A 24,484-nucleotide genomic window follows, 5' to 3' on the forward strand; every position below is an offset into this window, starting at 1 on the left:
CTATACTCATCGTTGTAAGTATAGCATAAATGTTATTGTATCACTCCTTTCTTGAATCTGTCGTGACGTGGAAGTATTCTTACAACTTCTAGATGAAATTAGAGTAACTATGATGGCAGTGCTGTGCCGTTGGGCGGGGGCGACGGACCCGGGCGCCGTCGAGGACTTAAGGTGGCACAGAATTCGGGAAAAAAAAAGAAAAGAAGGAAAGAAAAAAGAGAGGAAAAATTAGTTGGAATATTACTAGTATGTACTTTAATCCTTTTCCTCCTTTCGGAAGTGGTCCTATAATGTTATCATGTTAGAAAAATGCATGTAAAATAGATGGAAAAAGTAATAAAAATGCTCAAAATAAAGAAAAAGTAGGGTTTATTTAAAAAAGATCTTACGATTCGCGCCAACCTCGGTGGCGTTTCGTGGACAGTATGTCGACCTCAATCATCTGTACTGGGTCGCCGTCGTATACTCACGTTCCTGGCGCTGATTTTCCACGGCACGGCACTGAATCAGGGTATAAAGTTTGATCATAAATTTACAAAATAGGACAATAAAATTTTTCGAGACTAGATCAAAAAGTTATCCAAGAATGGAGACGAGATCTCTACAACATTGTCGAGACGAGGTGAGACGTGAAAACTGTTTCTGGTCTCATTTCGTCTCATAGACAAAACTAATTATATCATACAAATCTTAAATCGCAAACAATATTTTAATACTACATGATTCATTATATGAAAACTCAAAAATTTGCAAAGTGAGTGTAGAAACAACATGATGAGCATTTGTCAATGTTTAAAGACACGCAAATCATTACACAATATACTCCAATAAGAAATACACTTTAAGTGTTCGTTATATCACAGCAATAGTGAATCTTTTGTAACACGGAAGAATTCTGGCAGCTTGCAGATGAGATCAGGATATGTATTTTGTACATAAAGACTGCGTCCAGGTTTAACCCTAATTTCGTCTCCCCATGAATTTGCCCGAACGTGATAGCGATCGACAGCCTCCGATGCGTAGAACACAACTGTGAAGGAACCAGAGTGGTCAGATGCACCGTTCCTGAGATATAGCGTTCCAAAAGTGTGGGATCCCACGAGATGGCGCCAGCATCGAGATTGAGATCGACGTGGCACTTTATGAAACTTAATCAGAAACATCCTCATCATCGGAAGCATTTTCAATGCGAAGAGAAACGTTGGACAATCGTTGACCGGGCACAACAAACTCATGGTTTGTGGCCGTAAGAGAAGTACCAAATAATGGTGGCCATGTGGGAACAACATCCTAATGTAGCTTACGTGCTCCAGACTCGCAACAACGAGCTTGATCAACGAGTTCAATACGATACTTAGTTATATCTGTGACCACTATAACGTGATAGCTTCACACTTTATACAAATACCTTTGAGGCGTTAAGAGGCGATCTCGCAGCTGCGCCTCGATACTGGCGCCATATCGTGGTATCCCACACTTTGGAACGCGATAACGCAGGAACGGTGCATCTGACCATTCTGATTTCTTCAGAGTCGTGTTCTATGCATCGGCGCTATCAGTTGCACTCAAGTTGGAGCAAATTCATGGGGAGATAAAATTGGGGCTAAAGGCTAATGCTTTGTTGGTCGCACTCTGTAAAGAACGAAAGAATACGGTACGACAAAACCTTAATTCTTATCTCGTCTGGTGGGCAATATTAACTGAAACACGTACAGTATAGTGAAATATAATATACAAATGATATCTATACAAATGTAGTTAGGATAAAATTCCTAATAAATATTGGTTGTAATCAAGGGCGCACCTACGGTGCAGAGTCCATCGAATCCGGATCCCCAAACAATCTTCCTAACTTAACACACATTCTATATTTTCTTAATAAAACTATACTTATTTAGCAGGGAAAAGATTGATGTAGCATGAAAATCAATCATGATTTTACACTTCATCTGCACTCTTTCTCTTATAAAAACAATCCAGTTCTATATTTTTTTCCTGAAACTATAGGTAGAACTGATAATCTTTTCGTGTGCAAAATAATACTTGTTCAATACTACATGGACCTAGTGGTTTGTATTATTGAAACTCCTCGCACTTCGTCCAAAGCTTTGACATCTCCCAACAAAAATTTCTGGGTGCACGTCTAGTTGTAATATTTAGAGTGCATTAGCCTATAGCTGTACAATGCTTACTTTCAATACAGAAAATGTAACTTTGTGATAATATAGTTGTACGACTAACATTTGAGTAATTAGGAAACCACTGTTTTATATTATGTATTTACCACATTATCGAGCCACTGCAATATATAGAAACAACCTGCAATACAGTATATTATGTCTTTACCACCTAGTGTGTTGCACGAGAGGAGTGTTAAGGACAAGGCCGCCGATCCTGGGTGGCCGAGGGGGTCCAGACCCCTCTAAAGCTCATGTGGGACCTCCTATTGTATTTATGAGTATACAATATTTGGCAAATTTGAATGCAATTTGTCTTAAAATCTTCATATATATATACCTTCTGCATCTGAATAAGCCCCTCAAATTTACAGAGAAATCGGCGCCCTTGGTTAAGGGTACGTACGTATCAAAGACCACAAAATAAGTACAATAATTTGGGAATGCAAAACAATGCTTTCCCCATGAGATAGGTGATAAATATATACACCATGGCCATTAAAAGGTTAAAGTGCATTTAAGACAATAGTAATATGAAACTTTAATTAATATAATTTTCCTTGCAGGAAGCCTGTCTTATATCTTGTTGTAAAGATGCAACATGCCTAGTAGGAAATCACCTCCTCGGTTGTATCTTCTGTGTCTGGATACCCTCGTACCTGTTCTCAACGAAGCAAGTAAATGCTTAAGATGGGAAGATCCAAATATCATTGGCCCTATAGATGACGTTCGTGAGTATCAAATAATTATTTTACAGTTGGTCACATTGTGGCAATTAAAAGCATAGTAGCATTTTCTGAAAATTTCAAAATATATTTTAACTTTGGCAGGACTTGCGTTTTACTAAAACTGAAGATGGTAGAAAGTACAGTAGAAACTCGATTAACCGTCGCTCTTTTAACCGCCACTCTCTGTTAGGGATGCGCACGAGACGAGTCGAGACAGAATTTTCCTGACAAAATTCGAGTCGAGACGCAGCTCTTCCAATAGAAAAGAATACACTTTTCGAGTCGAGACATCACTTTTACAGCACATTTTCGAGACGAGACAGCCTCAAATCTTGTCTCGTGCGCATCCCTACTCTCTGTTATCCGTCACTGCTCCGGACAGTACTGTACTTTAAATGTGCCGTAATTGACGCCGTGCGCCGTGCGAGCACGGAATAAAGTGTAAGCGAAATGGACAGAAATAGTCATGCGTCACTTCCGGTCATGCTAGTTTCCACACAAGAACTTGGTACAGTACTGAAACCCTTATGGAGAAAAGCATGGACTTTAAACACTCAAGATGCCATAAATTAAATTCCAAACTGTTATGAATTATTTTCAAGACGAACCTATGTTAATGTAACATGGAAGGAATACGGTTTACTCTGGTCCTGTTCAATCATTATAAGTATTATTCACTTGTATAAGGTTATTTATTTCTTCCAGAACCTTTTAAATCTACTAACTGTAGAGGTTTATGACGATATTTCTATTATCCGTCTATTCGCTTAACCGTCATGGTCTCGGTCCCGAGGGTGACGGTTAATTGAGTTTCTACTGTATTTAAAATACTAAGCATTGTTCCAGATGCTGATACTATTTTTTTTATCCTTGTGTTAATTCGATTACGATTTCCTGAGGGTTTGAGTTGATAAAATATGGTTACTAGTAAGGAGAGGAAAACAATATATATATATATATATATATATATATATATATATATATATATATATATATATATATATATATATATAATATATATAGGGATGCATTCGAGTCGAGTCGAGTCGAGATTTAAGCCTGTCTCGACTCGTCTCGAGAAAATGTTGTCTCGACTCGTGTCTCGACTCGAAAATATGTTTCTGTCTCGACTCGTGTCTCGACTCGACAGTCTCTGTCTCGACTCGACTCGAATTCGAGTCGAGACGTCTCGAAATTCGAGTCGAGACAAAATGTACGAGTTAAAATATACGCACACATCAGCCAGACCATCATGACCACCTACCTAATTGTCAGTATGTCGACTTTTGGCATGGATAAAAACGGCTACACGTCTTGGCATACACGCAATGATCCTTGATAGGTCGCTGGAGAGAGCTCACTCAGGTCACCTAATTCCCGTAAATTCCGGGAAGGGGGCGATGTGTTCTGACGACACGTTCAATCACATCCCACAAGGGACACCACTCAAATGTCCGGCTCCAATTTCAATGAAACTTTTTTTGCTGATAGAAGGCATGTATGCATCATTACTTGTGATGACAAATTTTTGCCATGATGCATGTTTTCTATTTTTTTAAAATAACTTTTAAGAATTGTGATGTGGTTATTAGAGATTACTACAGAAGTCCCTTACTACCCTTTGTAAACGGAGCGTTAATGAAGAAAAGTGAAGAAAAACCATGTGGACACATATAAGTCCTGGGGGGAAGTCGTATGGTAGATATGACCTTGATGGCAGCCATCTTGAAATCCGCCATTTTGAATTAAGGTCAAGTTTTCAAAATGGGAATAGGGTAATATGATACATAATTTCGGGCTAGAATTTAATTAGAAAAATAATGGTGAGGTTAGTTTTAAGATACACCCATTTGGGGGAAAGGCATATTAATTGTTTTTACTTACTGTGTGCGTAAGTCCCTTCTTACTTTCGTCTCAAGACCTGTAAATCGATCGCAACGGCAGAGCCCGGTTTCGCACTAGTGTTTAGAAATCTTTAAACTCACTTGAGGCAATATTTATGGATTATTGTATTGTATTTTGCCTTTAATTAAATTTGAACCCACTTCATGATCTTGTGTAAAGTTTCACTAAAAGAGAATTTCTGTTTTTATGGAGAACGTAAGCATGGCAATTATAAAAGGTGAGTAAGGTGCGTATGTATTTATAAGAAAGTCTTTTGTGGTTCCGCCAACCTATTCTTTAGTTTTTTTTAATACTCATATCTCATAAATAAAAGAGCTATTATAAAATCTCTTACCACTATTCTTTAATACTTATAAAATTTTATTTATTGTAAAAGCACTGGCGAGATATTTCTTATCGCCCACTAAAATTATGGTGGAGCTCCTTCGTGGCTAACGGTTAGCATACTTGCCTTTGGCGTGGGAAACCTGGGCTTGATTCCCGGTGGGAGTTCATGTGGTTCGGATTCCACGTTAATCAGTAGGTCCACGTCTCACATAGCCTCGTTGCTGAACGGGACGTTAAACTCAGAATCAATTCAACTCAAAATTATGGTTTTGACTTTATTATGATGTCATTAGTTTAAACGCCCAACTGCCCAGTAATTATAAACATTGACTACATTATAAAATTGTAATTTGTGACGACTAAAATATCAGAAATTAAAGATTATTCTTTGGGTTTTGGAACATTTTGAACAACGTGAAAAACTGGTACTGCACCGATACAACACACCTTTTGGATTTGTCATAACATGTCTTACATAGCTTTGGTTCGATTCTCAACACGGACTGCAACTACCCGTTAAATTGTGCATCCGAAAGGCACTCTTTGTTAAACCTCGCTTATCACCGCTCATCTTAATAATATATATAACTTCACCGCGAAGCAAATGTTGCATTTCTCTCTTTCATCCTAACACAAAACAAAACTAACCACAGCTGTGACACGAAGGAGCTATTTCGAAAAGAAACAAGCTGTGCTTCATAGAGATGTGTACCAAATGATAGAAGTATAAAGCATTGTTTTCTTTCCTGTTTATTGATATCAGTTGGTGTTCTTAATGAGTTTACTCATTAGTTTAGAAAGAGTATATATGGAATTTGGACATGTGTTGTACGTATTCTCCTGAGAAATTGATGAGACCAGAAAAGTTATAAGGGCAGATGCAATAGGTTTAAGCGCATCTACGTGACTTTATCAAATATTTATTCTCCATAATGGTACCACGCGGAAAACTTGGTATAGGCCTACTTTTATCTTTGCCTCCCTCTGTTAGCTGTTTCGTATCATATATATCGGATGGTTCCTGTGTGCGTGCAGAAATGCAAAAGCACAAGGTAACTTCCTATTTGGTTTGGAAACAACCAAACCCATTTCACGTGTGTGAGAGAAATTGAGCACAGCGAGATCGGGTGTTTACTCACGGTCAGTTCGCAGCAGGAGTCCATGGTAAAAGATTTGGCTATCTCGAAAACACTCGCAAAACCTTACAAATACAAAAGACTGCGCTTCAAAGAAAGTTTAGACACAGATGTTTCAATTTTCTTTTAGCATCTTTCTTCAGCAAAATAGTCGGTTCATTGTATTCGAAAAAGGGAAGGGAGAAAGGGTGAATTTATATTTTATGTGGGGGGTAACGTTGTAAGTAGTATAAACAATACATACCGCTTCCGACTCTGTACTGAAGCACTTCCTTTAGCGGTATATCACTAGATCTATCCTGACCCTCATCCCACCTCAAGTTGTAAAGTAGAAAGGGACAGAAGTATTCAACATGACTGCGCACTTGAGTTTCAGTTCACAATACGAAAACCAGTAAGCAAGTAAACAGTCTTTTGTAGGATCGTGTTTTACTTCTTGAATTTATTTTTGAACATTTCTGTGAATTCAACAACAGAACGCAGTAGAAATACGGACTAGTTTTTACTCCAACCATTACTTTCGCTCCAACCCAGGGATGCCACATTTATGATTTCGTACTAGATTTAGTGATTTTACTATTGCACTAGTGATCTAGTACGTACTTTGGGTAAATAGGCACATTCTAGTGATTTTTTTGCATTTTTTTCTGATGCAGACAAATGAGAAGGAAATGGTTCTTAAAATAAAAGGGAAAAGTATATTGCAGTTCAAAACAAATGTAGAAACCTTAAATTATTTTTTATTTTCCCTCTGACTGAATGAAACCCCTGCTGTATAACGACCTTAGGTAAACAACGGCTATCTTTGGTCCGCTACCTCCTTTTGTTAGCCGACATGAGATGGGTTACTTTTTTTCTGGAAGAAAGTGAAGAAATAATTATCCAGTACATTTACGTTTTGTCAGTCACACAGGCGCAGTCTGTACTTGTTTCCTAACAAATTTTAGCAACATAACATAAATGAAACATATGTACCAGAAAATAGAGGCAGTACAAACGGAAAGTTTCATCTGTGACACATTTGATGAGAAATATAGTTAGATGTCACGTGCAAGCACTCTAAACATGTCCTACCCTTTAATTCTATTCGTATGTTTATGTAGGTGAGACTGAGAAATCAAGAAACAATAATAACTGGTTTTCTTCCAGGGGAAAAATCTAAATGTGAAGGGGTGTTACACTGGGACTTTAATTGCGTCCTTTGTACAAGATTAACAATTAATAGCAATTTTTTCATTTATTTTAGTTCTTGGGGAGAGGAAGATGGAAGCGAACCCTCGTAAGGACCTCTGCAAGAAAACATGAATACTATCCGCCACTGTTTGTTACATTACACAAAATAGTTTTATATATATATATATATATATATATATATATATATATATATATATATATATATTGAGTTTTAGTCAGGGTTTTCATTCTGCAGGGGAGGGGGGGATAGTAATACCTGACGAACATTTTCTATTCTCAGAGTGTTGCAATGATAGCATTTCCTCCATTATAACTTGGCCAAGCTAGTTGCATTATATGTAAGGATTAAGTTAGCCTAAAAAGCTTAAATTTCTATGGCTGTTTTACTCTGTACCTATGTTTCTCATTTTCGGTCTACGGGACTCTGTGTCCGGAAATTTTCGATGGCTTCCAAGTCGGAAAATAAGTGTATCAAAGGCATATATATTATATCTATGGTTATATGAGGCATGGATCTACAGTTTAAAGTGGGATACCGGTAACAACTTCATGAGCTTCCACCGTAAATCGAACCAGAGTCTCACGCGATCAAGGCGTATGTGTTAACCATACAGCCACGAGGAAATTCACATAAGCACACACACATATATATTGTTGAGTTGATTTTGACTTTACCGTCTCTTTCAGCAGCGATGATATATGAAATGTAGACCTACTGATTAACGTGGAATCCGAACTACATGAGCTCGCGCCGGGAATTGAACCTGAGTCTTCCACGACAAAGACGCGTACACTAGCCACGGAGTTCACACACACACACAGAATCAGAGTCCTCACACACCAAGGGTGAAAGCTGTGCCACTGAGTCACAGCAGCCACGAGGCTAGGTCGAGTCCACTTTACGTTCATAGTTTCTTAGTACATAAATGTTACGATTATGAAATAGATTTTCCTTAATGAGCTGCATAAAAACAAAAGCTTTCGAAATGCATTAAACAATTAGCTCGATTTGAGTGTGAACTTAAAGTTATATCAGAGTGTAAATACGGATACGCACCAAAGCTCGAAAATTAATACACTATTTCTGCTATATAGTCACCATGTATCAAGCAATCGTTCAGCTTTCATTTGAGAGGATGGAAATCGAAGGCCCCTGAACAACTATGTTACTAATGTGCGGAATGTATTTATCTTACAGTGAACTGCTTTGATGCCAAGTGGCCTAACTCCAAAATTGAAATTTTCCAGGAGTGAAAGTTGAAGTTCAATATCTCATGAACAATCCATATTTCTTTTATGTTGGGAACCAAAACTATAACTACTGTATGTAGTTCATTGTTTTATAACTTAGTGTTTACAAAAATCCTTTTAAAAAATACCTATTCATAGAAGTGAATGGTACTTATCTGTACTAGTTCTTGGCATCCAAGCAGTCCATTTATTGTAATACTAGCTTAATATACCCATTCTTCGCATGGGGGCTGTATTTGGAAATCAACACCTGTGGAAGTATCACCATTCATTTCAGTGACCGCGAAAACTATGGATTTGACACTAGTATCAATCAATATGGGCTATTTATACATGTCTCGGTATTCCTCACCCGCTGACATCCGGCCCGCATACAGTAGTAGCTGAATTTGCAAGTCATCGCTGATGGAAGTGTCACCATTGATCTCAGCGACCGTGAAAACTATGGATTTGACACTAATGTCGATCAATTTGGATTACTTTTACTACATGTCTAGCTAAACGCCCCCCTGAGACCCCCTGGTTCCAATTTTGACACAAACGCTTCGCCTTAGACTGGGACCTGGACCAAGGTATCCGTGACCAAAATTTGGTAACTCTCGGTCAACTTGTCTGGTCCCCAGGTCGGTCCCAGTAAACGTCCCCCGCGAGACCCCCTGGTTCGAAATAAAAAAAACGCTTCGTCTTGATCTGGGGCCTGGACTAAGGTACCCGTGACCAAATTTTGGGAACTCTCGGTCCACTCGTCTGGTCCCCAGGTCGCACACAGACAGACAGACAAACACACAAACAAACTCTTTATTTTATTTATATTAGATAAGATATGCTATGTAAAATAGTCTCGTATCATAATATGTGATTTACAACAAATGTTACATTATATATTATCCGTAGCTCGTGATATGCTGCAACATATTAAAGCCTCAGAATAGTTGGGCAAGCGAATAATCCAGAAGTTACGTAACCCTATTGAGTTCATGGGTACGAAAACACAATAATTATAACTATGCTAAATTACTATAGACTACCAACTGCTCATTCAGAGAATTTATGAAGTTCACTTTATCGCAATAGTTTTATACAAACTAGATTTAGACTACGGATAATAGTTTTATACAAACTAGATAATCAATTATTATTATTATTATTATTATTATTATTATTATTATTATTATTATTATATTTGCAGTACAACCAAATACTGTTAGTTCTAATTAACTGAATTGAGCTGAAAATTAAATCTTGATCTTTAAAGATTAACTATTAATTTTATGCGTTCTGTACCTTTCTGAAGGAATAAAAGCTGGAATTGGTTTCAAGGCTGTTTCTGAGTGAATACTTTCTTCAAAATAATATTAAAAATTATAGAAAGATTTTCGAGACATTCGAGTCGAGTCGAGATTTTTAAGAGCCGTCTCGACTCGACTCGTGTCTCGACTCGAAAATTCGAGTCGAGAAATACGTTTGTCTCGACTCGTCTCGAATTTTACAAAGTGTGTCTCGACTCGAATCTCGACTCGAATTCGAGTCGAGTCGAGTCGAGATTCGAGACATGTCTCGACTCGAGCGCATCCCTAAATATATATATATATATATATATATATATATATATATATATATATATATATATATATATATATATATATTTTTTTTTTTGCTCGTAAATTACAGGTAAAAGTCCGCTGAAACTCTGCTAAAATGCAGTTATGGTAACTTATAGAATATAGTACATATTGATATGCAAAAGACCTATTTGTTTCTAAAGGTAAATAATGGTACGTCTACAAAGCAAACATCAGCATTGTTAAACCTAAGATGCCTACAGGTAGGGCAGAAACCTGGAACCTGAAACGTACGAACTTTATACAATGTGAACATACTGGGCTTAAGTGAGATGGCCAGGAAAAGATGAGATAGTATCGGGAAATTACACAATATTCCATTCGGGTGGCGTTAAGATCGGAAAATGGTATCGCGATAGCAACGAAGAATGAAATACTAAGAAGAATAGCCAAAGTAGGACCGCTTCATGTTTATAAAACTAACTGCAAAACCAATGGATATTCTAATAATACAAGTGTATATGCCTACTACTGACTATTATGTCAATGAAGGATAAGTAACATATCGCGAGATTAGTAACATATTCCATCAGGAGGGAAGAGGTAAGGTAAAAATCATAATAATGAGGGACTTCAACAGTGTAGTAGAAGGAGCTGCAAATAAGGTAGTGGGACGTTTTGGAATAAAGAAAGCTAAACTAATTAACCCTATGGCCTATGGAACCCGAAGGTTCAATGCTGCGTTCAAAAAAGCTCTCCATTGACCTCAATCTTTAGCCAACTGGATCCAGTTTCTACTTTGTATTCCTATTTCTGCGAGATTCATCTTATATTGACCTCCCAGCTGCGCCTAGGTCTTCCTATTGGTCGTTTTCCGATTGGTCTTCCAGTTAAGACTTTGAAAGAGTTCCTACTTTCTTACACCCTGGCTACATAACCTGCCCACTTGAGCCTCCGAGACTTGATGGCCCTAACAATGTTAAGTAAACAGTATAAATTATGTAGTTCCTCGTCATGAAGTTTCCACCATTCCCCATTCCCGTTCCTCGTGGGTCAGAATATTAGTCTCAGGATCTTATTCTCAAATATTTTCAGTCTATGTTCTTCCCTCAAAGTAAGCGACTAATTTTCATAACTATACAGCACAACAGGCATATTATCGTTTTAAAGTTTTAAACTTCAAATTCCTCGACAGAAATCGGGACGAAGAAAGATTTTGAACTGAATTATACCACGAATTTCCTGCTTTAAGTCGACATTTAATTTCTTCGTGAATATAATTTTCATATGTTAATATTGATCCTAGATATCTGAAAATATGCACTTTATCAAAAATATTATTTGATATTTTAACACATACACAATTTACCGTATTACGATCGCGACAAACTTCCATGTACTTAGTTTTCTCGGCATTTCTTTCTAAACTCATGTCCGTGCATGCGTTTAATAAAACCTCCGCATTTCTTTCTATTGTTCTCCTATCATCCCCCATTAAATTTACATCATCAGCATAAGCCATAGCCTGGTGAATAACGTTCAACTCTAGGCCCTAGTTGCTGTCTTTGATTTTCCTTATAGCGTATTCCAGGACAAAGTTGAATAACAATGGCGACAACGCATCCCCTTGTTTCAGGCCATTCTCGATTTGAAAGCTCGTTAACAAAAGTTTTCCTATCCGGACTTTACTTAGATTCATTTAAACATATCTTCACTAGTCTAATTAGATTTTTCGGTATTCCAAATTCTGTAAGAATGTTGTACAATTTCTCTCGTAACCGAGTAGAAAGCCGTTCTGAAATTAATAAATACTTGATGTACCGGGGTATTGTATTTCCACTTCTTTTCGAGTATTTGTTGAATGGTAAATACTTGGTCGATAGTTGATCGATTTCGTCTAAATCCGCACTGATAATTTCCAATAATTTCATCTGCATCTGGGGTCAATCTTACTAATAGAATGTTTGAAAGAATTTTATAGGATGTTGACAGAAGAGAAATGAATCGATAATTATTACAGTCAGGTTTGTCGCCTTTCTTGTGAATTGGAACAATGATTGATTCTTTCCAGTCTCGTGGAAATTTTTCCATTTTTCAGACAAGGAGAATAAGTTCGTGCATCTTGTTCCACAATTTTTTTGCCTGCAGCCAAAATTAACTCAGCCGGAATTTCATCTACACCCGGCGATTTATGTTTAATTTCTTTATAGTGATTTCTACTTCTATTCGGTTAGGTTCTAGAATATACGGTTCTGCGGTGTGTATTTCCCTTTCTCCACGCACATTAGTTTTTGACTGCGTGTTAAGCAAATCGTCAAAGAAATCTTTTCATCTATTTAAGATGATATCTGTATCAGTAAGTACTGTTCCGTTAGCTTTCTTTAATATATAAGTACTAGGTTAATAGCCTTCAACAAATCCGTTGATCCGCTTATACATATCCCAAATGTGCTTTTTTTTTGTACTATTACCTTCAAGTTCCTTAATTTTAGCTTTCAAAAAGTCGCGTTTCTTTGTTCTAAAAATTTTGGAAGTTTCCCGCCTGATGTCAACGAAATTTTGCGTAGTTATTTCATTCAGGGTTTGTAGCCAACGTAATTTTGCTTGTTTTCTCATTTCTGCTAGTTTAATGCATTCCTGGTCGAACCATGGTTTGTTCCTACGTAATTCCGCGCATCCCAATTTTTCTTTTGCTGAAATTTTGATGCTATCTCTAATTTCAATCCAAGTATCCTCAACACTAGTGCACTCCGAATCTTCTAAAACCGAGAATCTATTCGAAACTTCAATCTGGTATTCCACTCTTACCTGTCTCTTTTCTAATTTCTTTAAATTTATTCTCTCCGTTTTTAGACATTGAATATTTGCTTTATTCAACGATAATCTTTCCCTTATTATCGCTGCTATCAGGTAGTGATCAGTGTCACAATCAGCCCTTCTAACAACCGAACATCAATTATACTAGATCGTCTTCTTCTATCTACTAAACAGTGATCAATTTGATTATGTGTTTCTCCGTTTGCTGAGGTAAAAGTGTATTTATGAACGTCACGGTGCGGGAATTTTCTAATAGGACCATTTGGAATAGGTAGAAGAAAGGCACTGTACCAATGCTTATCGACTGCCGTAGGCAGCATATGGTAGTGATGAATACCTGCTTTAAGTCTTCATCTCGGCAAAATTAAAATACCGCTAGTTTTACAGTAATTATGTGATATCTTCAAACAGATAAAAGATAATTGAAATATGGAACAAGAGCGCCCTAGACAATATTATTTTGTGTGAGGTACCGTTATCACAAGTCACCTAGTGGCTTTCCGTTTAAAGCTGTTTAGAAACGCGAAAATAAATGCCGATTCTCAAACTGGCTCGAAATCGAAAGCAGATAAGTGAGTCATGATAACGGTTTCTCATGTAAAATAATATTGTCTATGGCGCTCTTGTTCCACATTTCGATTATCTCTTATCTATTCGAAGATATCGCATAAGTACTGTAAAATTAGCGGTATTTTAATTTCGCCGGGATGAAGACTCTTAACAGAAAAATCAAGCCGTATACGTGGAAAAGTCCAGGAAATAAGAATCACTACTTACCAAATTGATTATATCCTTATTAAGTAGCGATTCAAAAATAGTGTACGAGACGTGAAGACACTACCTGGAGCGGACACTTGTTCTGATCACAATCTCGTAGTGGTAGAAATGCAAACCTGGTTTAATTCAATTAAGAAAAATGGAAGGAGAAATCAAAAATGGATGTTAGAGCGACTAAGAAGTATGGGCAGTGAAGTGAAACAAGAGATTGAAAAAATTCTGTGCAGTGAATGATATGGTAGGCAATATAGGGAATAGTTGCGGAAAAAGTTAAACAGATTCTACTTGACACACTCCGCAATAACACGGACAAGCAGTTACGAATTAGTACTGGTTCTGTTGTGGAGTTGTCAGTTGTGGACCTCCTACACCAGGCCTACGGCTGATGTCTCCAGTGTCAATAAACTGTTTCCACAACCTAGACATGACTCTTTGTCGCACATAGATGGCTCGTGCTACTGCTTTCTGTGTGTCGCCTTTTGCCAAGCGCCCGATAGTCCAGCCTTTGGTAAAAACATCCAAATGACGTCTTTGTGCCATGTTCCATTAATCTATTGCCACATTCAACTCAGCAGTATCCAGTGGTGCTATTCGGCCGGTTCACTAGTACCGGTTGCTAAAATATTTCGAGTTCGCAGAACCGTTTGTTATACCCTTTCTCAATCTCACACACACGCATGATCTAGTCAAGATTGAAAGAAAGATGCCATGTCATGTGAAAGAAATGACTTTATACACTTGAAATACTATTTCATGACTTTGATTCCTTAAATCCTAAGCTCCGAAATCTCTTATGGTTATGATGTAGGATGCCATAAACTTATCATCATGATTTACTAACAACATGAAATAATTGGAATTTTGACAAATTATAGTACGATACGTTATTTCTATATTTTTGTATTTCTATTAGCATATCAATTGTGCATATTGCAAAGCTGGAAGGGAAAGCTTGTTGAATACAAATTTTTCACAGCCAAAAACAATATAATCTATTTAAAGAACCTTGCTTTGCTCTGTACATACCACAATATTAATTGCAGGGTGGGAGAACGGTAACTTTTATTTTAATTATCTTTGTTTTTAGAAATTCTTATAGCTACAGCATTAAACATATGATCTCTCAGAACAAGATATAAGTGTTTATTTCTTAATCTCAAATATTCAGATATGAAGAATGAGAACTGGGATCAAATAAGTGAAGTGGTGTGGGTTATTTATATTTGAAACACATACATACCATTATCAACAATTGTCGATCCATTGTTAGGTGAAGATATTTCCAATACTTTTTGACAACCATCTATCTTGGAAAAATTGTTTCTAAGGTATTCTCTGTGCTACATAATTTCGTCACAACAATTTGTATTAGGATGCTGTGTACGTCGCCATTTGTCACTTGTGGTACTAAGTAAAAAAATTGCTTTTGTCTACCTTGTATAGTTTGTTCCGTAAGAGAATTATAACTATCTACCTATTCATCTATTGTCTCTCTCACAGTCAGATAAATGATTATTATCTCTCACAGTGGCGTATTTACGATTTTGTTTCGGGAGGGGCTTTGCTAACTTTCGGGGGGGCCTTACCTGAAAATGTGAAAATTCAGCAAGATATTTCATATACTTCACTGTAGTATGTAAGATTTCGGGGGGGCTTAAGCCCGGAAGCCCCCCTAAATACGCCACTGATCTCTCACATAGGCCTATCTATATATAAAAATGATAATGACTATGTAAGTACTTAATTACTCCTGAACCAAGCAACCAATCTCGATCAAGTTTCCAGCGTAGATGAGGTTCAGATTTGTCGTGTTTTTTATCATTTCACTTTGATAGTGGAGGGGGAGGAAGAGGGGATATATATATAAAAATTTAAAATGACCAATATTAGTGTCGAATCCATAGTTTTCGGGGATGCTGAGATGAACAGTGACACTTCCGATACCGTTTAAATGCAAATTTAGCCCCGAAACGTCGGGGTGCGAGATATATATGATCGAAAATGAGTGATATTAGTGTTGAATCCATAGTTTTTGGGGCGCTGAGATGAACAGTGACACTTCCAGATGTCGTTTAAATCCCAGTTCACTCCCATTAGTACTCCTAAGAGGGGATGGTAATATGTAAAAAATAAGTGAAATTGACTGAAATTTCATAGCTTTCAAGCTCCCTAAGTTGATTTACGTCCAAAATTAAAAGGATTGTCCGTGTGCGAAGAACGAGTGTTCTGCCTATATATATACATATATATATGCAAATATATATATATATATATATATATATATATATATATATATATATATATGTGTGTGTGTGTGTGTGTTCGTGTGTGCAGAACCGGTTGTTATAAACTATAGGCCTAATAGCAGCACTAGCAGTACCCTCCTCTCACTACAACACTCCACCCACTGCACACACGGAATGCACCTATTTCGAATCGAAGTACCAGTCTCCGAGCTCTTCCCATAGGGGCCTAGGGGGACGTTTGTCAGAGTCTGTTCAATGTTGATCACAAACAATACATTCCATTCACCACATTTTCTGTGCTCGCCTTGCCCTTCCCGGACTTTACCTATAACTTCTTGCATTATGCGTAAGTTTTGTATATACACTTGTGTAGGTTCCATTTGCGACTTGATTCCTCAACAACAACCAGAAGTGATTGAAATGAAATATCAATTCCGGTATTAATATTGGTTTCTGTAGATTCGAAACGGAAATAGAAGGAGACCAGGATATTCTGTGATGGAATTCCGAATCCTACAACAAATTTCAAAACAGCTTTATTATTCTACTAAAGCTGAGATGAATAAAAACCAGTACAACTTCCGGTAGCCTTCTACTTTGTACGAGAGATTATGAGAGAGAGCGAAAAATTATTGGTTAAGTAAATTCATCGTAGGTTATGCAGACTCTATTTCTCACATTACACCTCTATTCGAACCGGATGTTATAATGTACTACTTCTGGTTTCAATATAGTTTGAAAATCTTCCGTAGTTTCACAATGAGAAATGACAATCACTTTATTTTTGTTTAGTGTAGTGATTTTATTTGCGGTTTATTTTATTTATTACTAGCGTCAATTACCCACTTCGCTCGGTTAAAATAAGTAAATTTTTTAAATATGTTTCGTCAGACAGCCACTTTTTGCTGCTACTGGAGCACTCTCTCATATCGATCATTTTAGATAATTTTTATATATCTCCTCCTCCTCCTCCAAGTTGCGGGGCTGAATTTGGATTTAAATGGCATCGAAAGTGTCACTGTTTATCTCAGCGACCCCAAAAAGTATGGATTTGACATTAATGTAGGTCATTTTTGATAATTTTTCTATACCTTTCTCTCCCTCCCAGAAATTGCGGACCTGGATTTAAACAGCATCGTAAATGTTACTATTCTCAGCAACCCCTAAAACTATGGATTTGACACTAATGTAGGTCATTATAGATCTTTTATTTCCCCTCTTCCTGCTCAAAGGTGTACTGTCAAGGTGAAATTAAACATTCCAGGCGTGGACCTTATCCATGTTGTAAATTTGATCGAGATTGGTTCAAAAGTTATTAAGTAGCAAACATAGTCGCTTTTATTTTCATATAAGTAATAGATTATTGTTTTTTCGGGAATAATTCGAATAATGTTTTGAATTCACCTGTGGAAGCTCGAGCATCAAATGTAAAAAGTTTTAGATGATGTGAATATCTAAATTTGTTTTTTAATTATTTGAATTTTGTACCACTTGCTATAAATTTTGAACGTTAAAAAGACGAACACAAGGTGTACCGTTGCAGTGAGCAACAATAGTTTGGTGGAAATGGAGAAAGACAATCCCTTAGAACAAATGTAATTTAAACTCTCAGAAGATACTGAATTACGAAGATAGCGGGTTCAACGTTGTAGGCGTAATGGAAAATGGAATCTAGATTCGTGCAAAGTTTGAAACATTTTGTTTCCAGTGACTTCCAAAGAGACCTGTAAAACAAACTATTAGGACTTCCTGTCGTTATGAAGGAAAAGAAAACGCCGTACCGTCAGTTAATTTGGAGTTTGTTTAAAGGTTTGTGTAAAGAAAGAGTACTATCTGAAATCGGAGCGAAAACAAAAGATACCACAGATAATAGAAACATTATTACAACATTAAAGCAGGTCATTATTCTACGTAGTAAATTACATACAGTTAATTAAGTTCGTATGCAAATAATAAATTTATTTGTTACTAAAACATAACAATACACTGAGCAAGGCTATGTGATAATATGTAACAAAACACAAAATCACGTAACGGTTTCGACACAATAACTATGTCTTCATCAGACTACCACTCCTTCTGTCTGTTTGGGAGTTGGTCACTTCGTATATACTCTCCTGAGATCAACTTTTAATTAGGCTCTGCCCCTTCATTAAAAAGTAACACTTGTGTGATTTTCACTTTCACTTTTTAGCTGCACACGTGTCCAAGTAAAAGTTTACTTTTTTCTCCCTGGATACATTGTGCCTTTAATAATCCATATTTTCCTTATTAGTTTGTTCTCTTTTTCTTTCTTCTTCCTTTTCATTTCCTCTCCTTTAAGCATAATCTTCTCCCACTCTTTATTTATCGAGAATACTGCATTCCAATTCATAACATTGTCTCCTGCCTTCATAGTCTTCCTGGCTTCTTTCCATTATCTGACCAAAGTTCTCTTCTCGACTTCTAGGACCTCTGCTCCTTCCCGACCTATTCTGTGGATTGTCTCTTTCTGGTGCTTATACATCGCATTGTTACAGGTATTTTTACATCATCCTTGTGCTGTTTTAGCCTTTCTTCCATCTTCTTCTTTGTTTCTCCTATGTAAATTTTGTTACACTCTGCGCATCCTACTCTATATATTACCTCTTTTTCGCTTTTGTCCGCTATTGCTTTTGTCTTGATTTTCCTGACCAATTCAATTATTCTGCTTCCTCCTTTCCTGTACTTCCTTATTCCTGCTTTCCGAAGCATTCTCTTTATCTTCTCTGTTTCTTTGCCTAGACTTTCTATTCCAAACCATTTTTTGTTCTTGTTTTCTTCTGCTGGGATCTGCTTGCAAGAAGTAACGTCCAGAGGATTAAGAATCAATAAGAAAGGGGTAGATTGCAGGATCACTAGATGGAAAAAGCTACTTAAGAAAATGGAGAAGGAATTAATTTGGAACGAGATAAGAAGGAAGAATAGGGAAATAAACGAGATAAAGGACAGAAATAAGAGCAAAAGAGAAGAAATAGAAGAAAGTTTGTGTATTTTTACAAGAGAGTTTACGATGAAGAACATGAAAGTGTGTGAGTAAAAGTTAAAAGAAAAGAAAAAGAGAAATTAAGAGAGAAAGGTAAAAGTATTGGCTGGAAACTAGAAGACACAATAGACGAGAAAAGAGTGGTAATCACAGGAGATATTGAGATTACTGAAGAAGAGAAGCAGTTTTTAAGTCTAGGATATAAATTCAGAATAATCAAAGAAGAGGTGGATAAGGAAGAAGCGGTTTATCACACAGAAGAAGCACTTGAGGAAATAAAAGATGAAGAAGATAGGAACAGAATTCGGAGGAAACTAGTAAATATCAGTGGCGGCTGGTACTATATGTTGCATGGTTGTGCAACCGGAAATTTTTTAATACTAAAGATATTTTTAGGTATTAAAGTAGTGTATCAGTAAAAAATAAACCTTTGCTCTTGAGCGCAAGACAGCATTGATGCATTTCTTAAAAAACTGAATTTAAAAAGCTGAAAGAAAGATATAGATTTACATTTCTAGTTGCAGCGAACGTTGCCACTGGAAGCAGTAACGTTGAGCATACAGCGGCGAGCGCCTATCTCTTAACATGGGGTGCCTGGTTACAGTTGCAGCTCGTTCCGCAACTGATGTATCGTCAGCTTCTGTAATAGTTACGAATTTCTCCGCTTGGCAGCGCTTGACTCAATTGATAGGGTAACATACAGACGGTTGGAAACAGCGGTGCCAGATCTAGCATAATGATGCTAGATCTAGCATAATTTGCATGTCTTTAACACCTAGCATCTTGCTTTTAGCATCCTGCCCAAATCTAGCATAATTTCAGCAAGTTGATCAAAAAGCCACACAACCTGGAGATGAGAAAGAAGTTGGTCGTAGGAAGAAAAAGAGCAGCAGAAATGTATCCTCTCCCATTGATTTATGCAGTCGGCAAACCATACAGGTAGTCTTATTGTTCGAAGCAAATTCGAAACGTGGAATGTCATCCCTTTACCGATGCCTTTGGAGAAGGGGCGTGAGAGTAAAAACAATTTAGTGTTTCTGAAAACGAGTTAGAAAACGAGCTTTTTAAATGTTAATGAAATTGATGCATCACAGGAAAACCAGACATAGTCAAAAATTAAAAAAAGTCAGAAGATACAAAAAGACCCTCTAGTTTCCAGAAGTTTTAATGTTTGTGTTGGAACTTCAATCTTTGTTTATTTGTTTGAATTAGGTTAGTAGAAACAGAAAAAAAAAAAAAAAACAGAAAGGCTTTTCTACATCCTGAGTTGTTATCTTTAATGTTAGAGATTTTTTCTTTCAAAACTCCTGAATTAGTAAGTATCAGAATCTAGCATAATTTCGATCAGGTTTTGGAATAATTCTGAGCTGTGAGTCTGACAACGCTGCTTGCAAGAAAGAAGTTATTCACAAAACAAACTCGCAAAGAACAAATACGCGTCTGGTGGTATTATTGTTTCTTTCTTTCTTAATATCAGGGGACTTTTGCCCTCCCAAAGTTGGGTGGTTTTGGTTCTAAATATTCATTATGATTAAAACAGAGGAATTATCAAGATACAAAATAATTCTGTATTTTAATTTTGTGCTCGTATCGGTGCAGTTTTGAAGAATGTTTACTGTCTCAAGAACTGTCCCTATCGGTTCTGTTTCAAGCTAGATGTTTTCCTTTTTCCTGGAAGGGGGGGGGGGTATTGTCATATTACCAGCCATAAAATCAAGAGATTCCAACATGGAACACCAGGAAGTATGTCTAATGAAAAACTGAAGTATAAATGTAGTCAACGGGACTTATTACTGTATTTATGATATTTCTTCCCACTCCACCCACTTACGTAATTTGTAATTAATTTCTCATCAATACTTTTTAGGGCCATATGCTAAAGAAGATAATGAGAATGAATGAAATGTTGGAATGAAGAAAGTGGGAGTACACGGTGTTCGTCCAACACGAAGCCCACTTGACGCGACCTGGGATCGAATCAGGGGCCGCAAGTAATTTAGAATATAGGAAATAATTTGTGACACTGAAAGAATAATAATCTTACAATGCACAGAAGTATACATATTATTTTTGTGTTTAAGAGGTTGTTTGGTTTTGTTTTCACAAAATTTCTCCACTTTGAAACATCGTTAGAGTTAAGAACTGAAATAAAGAAGACACAATAGTCAAACATACATATAATATGATGTACAGAATGAATAGTAAACCAAATCAAATCAAATGAACATTGATAATAGCAGAAATATCTAGTCCTTGCAATCGCAGTTCGTTCTTTATTTCTATTTTGAGATATATACCTACCATTCCCAAAAGAGAAATTCCTATATTCGAGATATTTTCAGCATCAAATTCAGTGATTTCGAATTCACGGTTAATTCCCATCGATTGAAAACTAATAAATCATTCCAAATATTAATATTTAGTAAATCATGTCTCGAAGGAGAAAAAGTCCTACCACTGGTCTATTTCCTAGCTCTGTGTCTTTCACGCACATGATCCCGTGTTCGATTTCCGGCGAAAAGCATAAAAATAATCTCAAATCATTCTCTTTCAATAATCATCTGTCTTCTTTGGCCTAATTTGTTGGAATGTTAAACTATTTTTTTTATGATTATTTCGAAGGAAAACATCTTAGATTTTATGCTTCTTTATAATAGAACAGCAGACAAAAATACGTGGTTACTGAAAATGGACCTTTTGTACTTTATATTCATACAAAGAAATGCTAACAAAATGCGTATTGTCGGAGGAGAGACGTGTTTCTGTACTCTAAAGAGAATAAAACGGAAAATATTTGTGGTAGCGATGCTTTTTATTCAGAAAAAACTTGGCGAGCAGCATTTCAGATTTGAATGCAGTCATAGAAAAATTTGAAGCTCGAAAAGAACGAAGAAAGACCTTTTATTTTAAAATAATACGTAGTTTATTTACTTAAATAATTTTTGTGTAACTGCTTGCTTGAATATATGCAATATCCTTGCTTTTGTCTTCTTTTGTGGTTAACGCCATCATTCATGGCTTACAGCACATACTATATATTCGATTTATCTCTTGTTCAATAACACGAGTATAGAAGTTTTGTACCTGGGTATATAAGTAGTTTATGAATGTACATTGATACTGGTTGTTTCAAACAAAGAAAATAGCATATATTAAATCAATATCAGAGAATACACTTTAATCAATAAATATACAAATATAGCTTAAAAAGACTTTCCTCTTCATATTTCCTGAATATGTTTTGGATAAAACTCCAGAACGCTGGGGAAGGGAAACACTTGCGCGTATCTACATACCTTTGATATTGCAACCAGTGCTTCTACAGACTACGAACCGCTACCGCTAAATATAGTAAATAACAAATCAAGAAGACAAAGAGGCAATCTGAATGACAAAGAGAAAATAAGAACGAAAAGGATAAGAACCAGAAAGGACATACTAGTGGAACAGGCAGACAAAGGGGATGCTATAGTTGTGATGGATAAAGTATGGTATGAAGAAAAACTTGGAGATCTGAAAGACGAAATATTCGAAGATGTGGCGGATAAACGACAAGAAGAAGAGATAAAGGAAAAGATTATAGAGGACTGCAAAACGAAAGGGTTCAAGAAGTTAGTGAGAGAAGAAGGAAAATTGCGTAGGGTGAAAGGATTTACAAAAATTCACAAAGAAGTGGTGAAATTGAGTCCAGTGCTTAACTGCAGGTATAATATGTTAGAACTGTTTTAGAAAATGCTTAAGAGAATAGCCGAGGCAGTAAGAGAAGGACAGGAAAGTAGGAGAGTAGATAATGCGCAAGAGGTTAAGAGGATGATAGATAGATTAGGAAGAAGAAAGAAGAGCACAGTGATATTTAGCTTGGATGTTAAGAGTATGTTCCCGAGTCTTAAGAGAAAAGAAATATTGAGAATAATAGAAGAGGAAGTGGGTGAAAAGAGAATAGAAAACTGGGTAAGGAGGTAAGAAAGGATTAGAGGCATTGTGGGAGAATGGATACTGTATAATCAGAGACAGGATTGTTAAAATGAAGGAAGGATTTAATATAGGATCTTGTTTGAGTTCAGTACTATCAGATATAATAATGAATCGATGGGATAAGGAGACAATAGAGGAGGAGAAAGACTGCTTCTTTTTTGCCGTTATGTGGATGACTGTTTAGTAATATGGAAGGGAACGAAAAGGCAGCTGGATAAATTCATAAGAGACGTGGAAGATGAAAAAAAGGGATTAGACTAGAAAATGAAATAGAAGTAGATAAGGAGATAAACTATTTAGATATGAAAATGAAGAAGTCAGAAGGAGGGGAGTTTATTACATCCTGGTACCAAAAAGAGTGTGCAGCGGGAGTATATTGCCACAAACGAAGTGATGCGAATGCGGGCACAAAGAAGCATTTCATAGAAAAACTTGGACGAAAAAGTAGGGACCTAAACACAAATGAAGAACGGATGAAAAGGGATTTAAAGAAGGTCTGGACACAACTAAGGAGAAATGGATACAACGAAGAGGAGAGGATGACAAGAAACATGGCAAGATAGAGCAAGAAAGAGGAAGAGGACATGAACAAAAATAGTTTTGAATAAAAAGCCTAGGCAAAGAAACAGAGAAGATAAAGAGAATGCTTCGGAAAGCAGGAATAAGAACGTACAGGAAGGGAGGAAGCAGAATAATTGAATTGGTCAGGAAAACCAAGAGAAAAGCAATAGCGGACAAAAGCGAAAAACAGATAATATATAGAGTAGGATGCGCAGAGTGTAACAAAATTTACATAGGAGAAACAAAGAAGAAGATGGAAGAAAGGCTAAAACAGCACAAGGATGATGTAAGATTGAAAAGGGATAACAATGCGATATATAAACATCAGAAAGAGACAAACCACAGAATAGGTCGGGAAGAAGCAGAGGTCATAGGAGTAGAGAGGAGAACTTTGGTGAGAAAATGGAAAGAAGCCAGGAAGACTATGAAGGCAGCAGACAATGTTATGAATTGGAATGCAGTATTCTCGATAAATAAAGAGTGGGAGAAGATTATGCTTAAAGAAGAGGAAATGAAAAGGAAGAAGAAAGAAAAAAGAGAACAAACTAATAAGGAAAATATGGATTATTAAAGGCACAATGTATCCAGGGAGAAATGAGTAAACTTTTAATTGGACACGCGTGCAGCTAAAAAGTGAAAGTGAAAATCACACAAGTGTTATTTTTTAACGAAGGGGCGAAGCCTAATTAAAAGTTGATCTCCGGAGAATATATAAGAGATGACCAACTCCCAAACGGCCAGAAGGAGTGGAAGTGTGATGAAGACATAGTTATTGTGTCTAAACCGTTACGTGACTTTTTTTTTTTTTTTTAACATATTATCAC

At 36.6% G+C, this 24,484-nt stretch overlaps 1 protein-coding gene across 2 annotated transcripts in view; it reads left to right on the forward strand.

Annotated features, from left to right (window-relative positions):
* LOC145693508 (uncharacterized) overlaps nucleotides 1-24,484 on the forward strand; it is a 78,044-nt gene that overhangs the window by 16,748 nt on the left and 36,812 nt on the right. For both annotated transcript variants that reach the window (XM_081769574.1, XM_081769575.1), the window contains exon 2: nucleotides 2,744-2,908. In XM_081769574.1, coding sequence (XP_081625700.1) covers nucleotides 2,779-2,908 — 130 coding nt within the window. In that variant the 5' untranslated portion in view covers nucleotides 2,744-2,778. The remainder of the gene's footprint in view (nucleotides 1-2,743; nucleotides 2,909-24,484) is intronic.

This window comes from Thermobia domestica, chromosome 8 (assembly GCF_964235325.1).
Source record: "Thermobia domestica chromosome 8, izTheDome1.hap1.1, whole genome shotgun sequence".
Classification (NCBI taxonomy): Eukaryota; Metazoa; Arthropoda; class Insecta; order Zygentoma; family Lepismatidae; genus Thermobia; species Thermobia domestica.